Source organism: Sciurus vulgaris (assembly GCF_902686455.1).
Source record: "Sciurus vulgaris genome assembly, chromosome: 18".
Classification (NCBI taxonomy): Eukaryota; Metazoa; Chordata; class Mammalia; order Rodentia; family Sciuridae; genus Sciurus; species Sciurus vulgaris.
The window spans coordinates 8,974,457-8,983,311 of record NC_136479.1 but is presented as its reverse complement, the minus strand read 5'-3'; the positions used below and the strand labels follow the sequence as shown (position 1 = coordinate 8,983,311).

The following is an 8,855-nucleotide window of genomic DNA, read 5'->3' as shown; positions in this document are numbered from 1 at the left end:
TGTCTGGCAGGGCTGCGGGCTCATGAGCCGACTTTGATTTGGCACCAAATACTGAAGCCTCCGGATGCGTTTTCATCTGGTGATACCAAGGAGGAAACGCTGGCCGGGCAGTTCATCGTGTTCAGAGAAACCACGTAGCTCGCCTGGCACGCCCAGAGGCCCACCTCCAGGCCTGGCCACCGGCTGTGTGGGGGACAGTTGGAAAAGACGGTACCCACCTTTCCCCACCCGGCACCCTCAGATGCTATGCCCAGGCAACGGTGCCAACCAACCAGCATGTTCTAATCGGGTGTTTTTACCAGAAGTCGGGTGGGTCAGCTGGGCAGGATATGGTTCCGGGGGTTCTCGGCAGTGTGGTCACTTTTGCAGCAGAAGAGCAGGTTTCAGATAAGGAGGAACCACAGTGGGCAGGCTGCAGGGGAGGGTCCTAGCACGCACCGCACGCCCAGTTCAGGGCCACTACCGGATAAAACAAAGAGTTCTGTGCCCAAGTTTTAACCTAAGATCCTGGAACAGATCCGTGATCTGCATCAATAGCACCTCTCGCCCAGTACAGTGGCGCCGAGTCCCCTGCGATCCCAGCAACTTGGGAGGCTGAGGCAGGAGGATTGCAAGTTTGAGGTCTCAGCAACTTAGTGAGACCCTGTGTCAAAGTAAGAAATAAAAAGATTCAGAGTTGTGGTTCAGTGGTGCAGTGCCCTGGGTTCAATCCTCAGTACCAAATAATAAATACACACATAAATATATTTATTTCTGGCTGGGGGGGGGGTCTAGTTTCATGGTAGAGCCCTTACTTGCCTAGTAAGTATGAGGCCCTGGACATAAGAACAGCACTGCACATAATAACAATAAAATTTCAATGCAATCCAAAACAAATGTCCCAATTCTCAGCAGGGCAAGCCCTAGGAGTCATGGAGCCCAAATGAAATGTGGTGTCCTGCATGGGACTCTGAAACAGAAAAAGAGGTTAGGGCCGGGCACAGTGCAGCACGCCTGTCATCCCAGTGGCTCGAGAGGCAGAGGCAGGAGGACCATGAGCCTGAAGACAGCTAAGAAACTTAGTGAGGCCCTAAGCAATTCAGTGAGACCCTGTACCTCAAATACATATGTAATTATATATACAGAGAGTGAGGACTGGGGTGTGGCTGAGTGGTTAAGTGCCCTTGGGTTCAATCCCCAGTACCACAAATAAAACTAAAAAGATGTTAGGAAAAAAATAAAGAAATCTGAATAAACTATAGTCTTAAAATTAATAGCATGTCAACATTGGTTCATTAATAGTAACAAATGTGCCATACTTATTAGGATGTTAATAAGAGCAAAGCTAGATGCAGGAAATATGGAAACTGTGTGGTCTTTGCAATTTTTCTGTAAATCTAAAAGCTTCTTTTTAAAAATGCATGCACACACTTAAAGGTAACTAATAGATGTAAGCAAGCACTTATTGCTTCTGGCAACAATAATTTGGTGCCCACTATATACTGGGTACTATATAAAAGTAATTTACACACATCTTTATTCCTTACAACAGTGTCTCAAGCTGGCAATGATTTGTGTTTTATGGAGGAAACTGAACGAGAAGGTAGACAACTTGCTGATACCTACAGCAAATTTAGGAACAGATGAAGGGCTCAAATTTAGACCTACAGGGGGGCAAAGCTCCCATTAAAGTATAGCAATATTGCCTGAAAAAGGCCGCATTGTGAACATAAACCAGCTGAAAAGAAGCTTCAAGCAGTCAACAAACCCAGATCAGTAATAAAAACAACCTACCCATCTTTAAAAGAAAATGTGGGCTGGGGTTGTGGCTCAGTGGTGTGAGGCACTGGGTTTGATCCTCAGCACCATACAAAAAATAAACAAATAAATAAAGGTATTGTATCCATCTAAAAAAGAAAATGCTATATAGTTTAAAAACATAGCAAATCCAAAACACTAACAGATGCTGCTGAGGATGTGAAGCAAGAGGAACTCTTGCTGGTTGCTGGTGGGAATGCAGAACCACACCACCACTTGGAAGACTGGCTAACCACAAACTCCGTTCGACCCAGGATTGCACTCCTGGGCATCTACCTCCACGAGCAGAGAACGAGTCCACATAAAACGCGCGGCAGCTCTGTTTATGGCTGTCCAAGATGGAATCCAACGCAACGTCCCTCCACTAGCCAGACAGGACACACACACAGGTACCCGCAGATGGTGCGGCCAACTCACTCTGCGACAACAGGGAATGAGCTGTCACGCTGCAGGAGACCTGGAGGAAACAACTGCACATTAAGTGAAAGAAGCCCGTAAAGACCACGGGCTGTAAATCCTACCAGCTGACAGTCTGGAAAAGGCGAAGCTATACAGACACGAAGAGATGAGTGTTGTGGGCAGCTCGAGAGGGAAGTGACACGGGGGGCCCGGAGCTCAGGGCAGGGAGCCATCTGTAGGGGCGGCCTCATGTCATGAGACATCTGGTGAAGCCCAAAGATGTACGGGGGGGAACTCAATGCAACCAGAGACTCAGCAATCAGAGCAACTTACCAGACTAATGACAGGCGCCGATCACAGCAGAACCCGGAGGGGTGAGATGAGGGCACACAAATTCTGCACGCTCCACTCAATTGTTCTGCCACCCCAAAAACTGCTTTAGAAAATAGTTATTTAAAAATCAGCGTTGTGGTTGTAGTGTAGTGGAAGAACACTTGCCTAGTATGTGTGAGGCACTGGGTTGGAGCCTCAGCACCACATATAAATAAATTAAATAAAGGTCCATTGATGACTAAAAACAATTTTTTAAATATATATATATATATATAGCACATAAAAATTTATTAGTGGTAGAAAATCAATAATCCAGATGAGATCCTACAGTGATATTAGAACACAATGTGACTCCCTTGATATTTACACTCTAAAGATGAAGCCAGCGTGGGCCCTGAGCAGAGAACACAACCTGACACTCAGTACAGTCACAACAGAAAGTCAATCCACAGAAACGGTGTCCCTGCTAGGCCCAGGCTGCTCCCCAGCTGTCTCCGCAGGTGGTGAAGCACTGGCTTGTTGAGGCCTGTGAGTTGTTACCTACCTTGGTTTTTTAGTTTCAGAGAGAAATTCGGAAAACGTCTGTCTCTGCATTTCCAAGTGCAGGAGGACAGAACCACGTTCCATGTCTCAGGGTAGCGGGCCTTTAGGGTCTGCGTTGCACCCAAAGCAGGAAGAGAGCTTTGTCTCGAGGGGCCACTGAGTCTGCCCTCAGGCGGCCATTCAGGGCTGGTAGAGCCCCACGCAGAGCAGCTGCCGAGCACGTGTGAAGCCCTGGGCTCCCTCCCAGGGCTGCAGGAAGAGAACAAGCCCATGGACTTGCACACTGGACCCGGCGGTCCTTGGAGAGGAGGTCGTTGGTGGAGGGACCAGGGGCGTGGCTGCATTCCTTCCCGGCATAACCGCACTCTAACCAGTGGGCAATGACAGGATTCAAATTCTACATCTTAAAACAGGGGCCCAGCAGTCACGGAGAAGGTGTCGTCACTCGTCACTCGTAGAATTTCAAAAATGCAACATGAGATCGCTGTGAGCTTGGGGGAGGGAAATTCACACACGAAAATGAAGTAGGAAAAAAAAACCAAAACAGCATCTGCTTTTCATCAGCAAACACAGTCCTTGCAGCGGAGGCTGAGCTAATTCAAGAATCTGGCATTTAAAACTGCTGCTCGCAGGGTGAACAAAGGCAGTGGGCTCCGAGAAACTCACGACGCGTGGAAGCGCCTCGTCCAGGAGAGCCACCCGGCCTAAGGAATGCTCCGGTGCAGATCTTCCACTTCCAGCTCCCACATGCTTTCGTGCAGGGGATTGTCGGAGAGGTCGGTCATCTTGACGGCCTGAAGGCAGGGCTCGGGGCTGCAGGCCTGCACCACCCCCATCACCATCACGTACTTCCCTGGAAGAGAAGACAGCTGCGGAGCTGCACAGGGGAGGGCGCCTGCAGCCCCTGTGCTTCAGAGGTTAACGTCGGTGGTGCAGCCCAGGGGGAGCACCCGCCTCAGAGTGCGAGAGGCCTGGGTCCATCCCCAGCACTACCCAAAAATACAAAACCCTGGATAGCAGACACCAAAATAGTGATCAGCAAACGCACAAAAGTTAACACTGAGCTCCACATTTCACCCGGAGGGCGCCACCTCTGGGCTCCTGGGTGTCTGGTCAAACAGTCGTCAAGCGCTGTGTACCCCTGCGCAAGGCGGGGAAGCAACTCCCGCCAGAGGGAGTTACAGCGGGACAGACTGCGCCAAGGCAGGGGCAGAAACCCAGCTTTTCTAAGTCTTGTTCCTTGATGGATGCCGCAGTGCAGCCACAGACATGGGACTGGAATCTGCCCACAGGACGGGTCCTCCTTCTGCACAGCCGCTCCCTGCAGCTGAAAAGAAAATCCAATTTCCCCTGGATGCTGCCAGAAGAGTCGGCCCACACACTGACGGCTGCTCCCGCCCCCGGGACCAACCTTGCCCCCTCTGCTCTCTCCGACCACCAGCACCGTGGGGCACACATGGGCAACCGGGCAGGGCAGGCTGCCAAGGGTGATCTAATGACATATCAGCCATGCCACTCTTCCCACTCCCTTGAGGAAGTAAGTCTCCTTGAAAGCAAAACTTGGCTGGTTGTAAACCACACAAAACACGATTGTGTAAAGAAAATCCCCAAACCCAGCAGAAGGGCGGGTGCGCTGCCAGGCCCCCGCACACCCGCTGCCACATCAGGGCTGACTGCTGGCGGCCAGGCAAGCTGCCCCTGGCCCTCTGTCTCCAACCCCTGGCAGGGTGCTCTTGTGTTCTCTGCCTCCATCTCCAGATTCCACCTGGGCCCCTCGGTGACAAAAGGCTAGTTCTAAAAAATACACTTGCTCCCTGTGGGATGGCCCCCAAGAGCTGGCAGAGAGGGAACCCTCAGAAACAGGACCGAAGACCCAGGAACGGCCAGCGGATCTGCTGGGAGGTCGCAGGCAACTGGGGGGCGGGGCTTAAAGGTAGACCATGGGCCAGAGTCCCAGCCACACCCCTCCCCTTGCCCACAGGTGACCCTCCCCCGTCAGCTCTCATCCCCTCCAGCCTTGGTCACTCAATGGCTCCGGCTGGTCCCCCAACCGCCCGCCTGCTGCACCTGCTCTGGGTGCAGCGCCTGCTTACAGCCTGAGGGCGGCCACCAGGGAGCTGCTTCTCAGCTCCACCTGCACTGGGAGAACCCGCAGGGCAGGGAGGGCGGCCGCATCCTCGGCACCGACCTAGAGAACGTGTCAGGCCGGGTGGAGGAGCAGCCCGGCGCAGCGAGCGAGCGCAAGGCCACCTACCGCAGGCAGGCCCCTTCGGGCGCCTGAGGCTCCTCAGGGTGGCACCCTCCTGCCCTCCGCTGCGGCCCCTCGTGGTGTCTCCAAGCCTTAGCACGTGCTGCTCCGAGGAGCTTGACAATCTCCTGCTGCTGCAGACCGGGTGACCAGACATCCCAGTGCCAACAATGGAAGTCCAGCATCCTTCAGGGACGCCTCCCTGCACCCTGGAGCCTGGAGGGTTGTCCCTCCTGTGCTCCATTCTGCATTGCCGCCCCAAGTAAACTCCAGGTGCACGGAAGGGCCGAGGAGAGCGAGAGCAGCCCTCCTCTGCCCCACAGCCGGAGGCCTCAGGGACACCCCGAGGTTCCCGGGGGCAGGACCAGTGACATGGGAGCGTGCGGTGCTGTTCTTTCCTAGCGTGGACTCTTCCCAGCACACCATGACACCACTCTGCAAGGCAGGCACCTCGAGCACCCCTAAAAAACACTGAAGGAAGAAGAAAAAAGGGCTTTCCCGCCACTACACCCTGGCGCATGCCCACAACCCCCCTTGTGTTTTAGTGGCCCTGACTTCCCTGGACCTCGCCGGGAGGCAGTGAGTGACACAGTTTTGTAAAGCAGGACTTGGCATGAATTAGCAAGAGGGCATCCAGCCAGTGTGCAAGTCGGCCAGGCCCACAGGTGCCCATTCGCTCAAACACTGAGGCACCTACTGGGTGCCAGGGCTGGGGCCAGACCCAGGGGGCTGCCCAACCTGCCTTTGAGGGACTTTGCTGAGGGCCAAGACACCGAGCAGCATGGATTACATTCAGAGAAGACTAAGGCCACAGACCAGCCATTTTTACAGTAAAGGGCCAGACAGTAAATATTCTGGGCCCGGCTCACGGTGGGTTCTGCCAAACTCCTCACTGGAGTTCCGGCGGGGCAGCAACCCTACACCTGAGCAAGTTACAAGGGCTGGGTGGACGCGACATTTAACCATCATGTACTTTCCACATGCCACGATTTTTTTCAGCCATTTAGAAACGTAAAGACCAAACAGGCACGGTGGCATGTGCCGGCAGTCCTAGCACTTGGCAGGCTGAGGTTGAGGACCCCTTGAGTCTAAGAGTTCAAGACCAACCTGGGCAAAATAGCAAGAGCCCATCTCAAGAGTAAAACATAAATAAAAATAAAAAACAAAGCTATAAGAACATTTACAGTTCACAGGCCATGAGAAAAGAGGCATCAGCCTGTGGTCTGCCAAGCCTGTGCTAGAGGAAGGCTGCGGCCAGAGCATAGGACAGGTGGGGTGTCCACACTGAGTCAACAGCCCAAGTCACAATGTTCAAACCCCACCACGTGCCAGGAGCTGAGCTGAAGTCACTGTTTACCTACTGCATCCACAGAGCTGGCAGGAATTACTAGCTCCTTTGCACAGAAGGCCAAGTCCAGAAAGAGCAAAAGCACTCTGCACAACTCAGAAGGGAAGGCGTGGCTAGGAATTCAACCTAAGCTTGCTGGAGTCCTGAGCAGTCCAGGCCAGACCACTGACCCATCCTACCTCTAGCTAGAAAACAAGACTGAGCAGGGAGGACCGTAGAGATGGAGGGACCTTGGCCCGATTTCACAGGGACAGGAGCCACAGAAAGAGGCCTCCTGTGTTCAGACGTCTTTCATTGAGACCTTACACACACTCCCCCATCCAAGCCTTCCAAGATCATGTGGCAGCTCCACCGGGATCAATGATCTTCTGGGAAATCTCCTCCCAGGCTGTCTCCCTGGCAGGCCTCGTCTATCTGGGTCTCCATGGAGCCAGCCCCTCAACTGGGACCTCACATACAAGTGTTCAACTGACATCCCAGCCAAGGAGTGAGATGAGATCCTGGGTGCCCTGTGCCTGTCACTTATAAACTGGTTCTTGGAGCACCTAAGGGTCAGGCAGTGAGCTGGATGCTAAGGATAAGCTGGCAGAACCACGAAGCTCAAGCCTGCTTAGCTCAGAGTGTGGGCCCAGGCCAGCAGCATGGCATTTCCTGGAAGCTGATTAGAAATGCACATTCCCTTGCAGGCTGGGGAGATAGCTCAGAAGATAGAGTGCTTGCCTTGCAAGCACAAGGCCCTGGGTTCGATCCCCAGCACCGCAAAAAAAAAAAAAAAAAAAAAAAAAAAAATGCACATTCCCAGCTGCACCTGAACCTCCTGGCACCCTGGGGCAGGGACAGCCCCCTGGGCTTTCAGGTGAGGTGAGTCTGATGCCAGCTCAGGTTTGAACACCAGCAGTCTGAGAAGAGGCAAACATTAGTGGACTACAGCCTGAGTCAGTTCCTGAAGGAGAAGAAATGCAGGCATTTCCTAGGACAGCATTTCCCAAGACTCCATGGGAAAGAAATGAAAATCACCCGTGAGGAGGGAGCTTATGACAAATACAGAGGCCAGGGATCCTTCCCCAGGCAACTCAGGAGGAGGGCTTAGAGTGGCCCAGGAACTTGTATTTTTAAAAATGTGCAGTTGATGATGCTACTTGTTAGATAAGCTTGGGAAGGCTAGAGATGTAGCTCAGTGGTAGTTTGCTTGCCTAACATGTGAAACACCTGGGTTCCATCCTCAGCACTGCAAAAAAACAAAAAGCTAGTTTCAAAAGCTGGGCTTGCAGGTTGCACCTGTAGTCTCGGCTACTCGGGAGGCTAAGGTTGGGGTTCGTTTGAGCTCAGGAGTCTGAGACCAACCTGGGAAACAGAGCAAGGCCCCCATCTCAAAGAAAACAGAGAAGTTAGGGAGACGCTGGCCTTGGGACGCGACAGGAAGGGTGCCAGGCAGGAGGTCGGCCGGGCCAAAGGCCTGGGGCTGGACGTCCTGGGCCCCGCCTCCTCCCGCCCGGCGCCAATCCGCCCTCCGCGGGGAAGGGGCGCGGCGAGGTCCGGTTTACCTGGGACGAGGCAGGGCCGCCCGCGCGGAACCCGCTCCAGGCCGCGCACCAAGAAGGCTCCGCTCGGGTCCCGCAGCCGCGCTTCGCCGCGGGCCGCAGCCACCACGGTGCCCTGCATCCACACTGCCGCCAGCTCCAGCGGCCCGCGGCCCGCCGCCGCCCGCGACAGCCGCCAGGCGCCGGGACCGCCCTCCGCGTCGCGCCGCAGCTGCTCCGCCAGCACCTTGAACGGCGGCGACGTCGGCAGCTTTACGGCCGCCGAGCTGCCGCGGGAAAAAGAGTCCGTAGCCGCCGCCATTCCGGGTCGCGGCCGCTTTCCCGCCAACTTTGATAGACAGCGAGGCCTGATCCGAGACCACCAATCAGGAGCATGCTGGTGAAGCCGGCCAATGGCCGGTATCGGGAGGCGGGAATCACAGGAGTGCGCATGCGTACGTCAAGTAAACGCCCCCAAGATAGGAATGAATGAATTCAATGAGGAGTAAGTGGAGGCAGCGAGGTAAGTCATACCGTCTTTCAGCGCATCTAAAAATTTGGCATGCATGCATGCAAGTCGGCTGAAGAGTGATTATCTCTGTCGTCTTTACGTCGTAGTTCAGTACTGAGGAGTGGTAAATACCGAAGTGGAGGAGGAGCCCACGTG

At 54.0% G+C, this 8,855-nt stretch overlaps 1 protein-coding gene across 1 annotated transcript; it reads right to left on the bottom strand.

The window, feature by feature from the left end:
- Positions 1–730: 730 nt before the first annotated feature.
- On the bottom strand, positions 731–8,530 carry RMI2 (RecQ mediated genome instability 2). Its single transcript, XM_079121426.1, has 3 exons — positions 8,213–8,530; positions 3,074–3,925; positions 731–2,215 (listed from the first exon to the last, which is right to left on the bottom strand). Exons 1-2 carry the CDS (start codon positions 8,508–8,510, stop codon positions 3,777–3,779), a joined length of 447 nt encoding a protein of 148 aa, XP_078977552.1. The 5' UTR covers positions 8,511–8,530; the 3' UTR covers positions 731–2,215; positions 3,074–3,776.
- Positions 8,531–8,855: the final 325 nt, after the last annotated feature.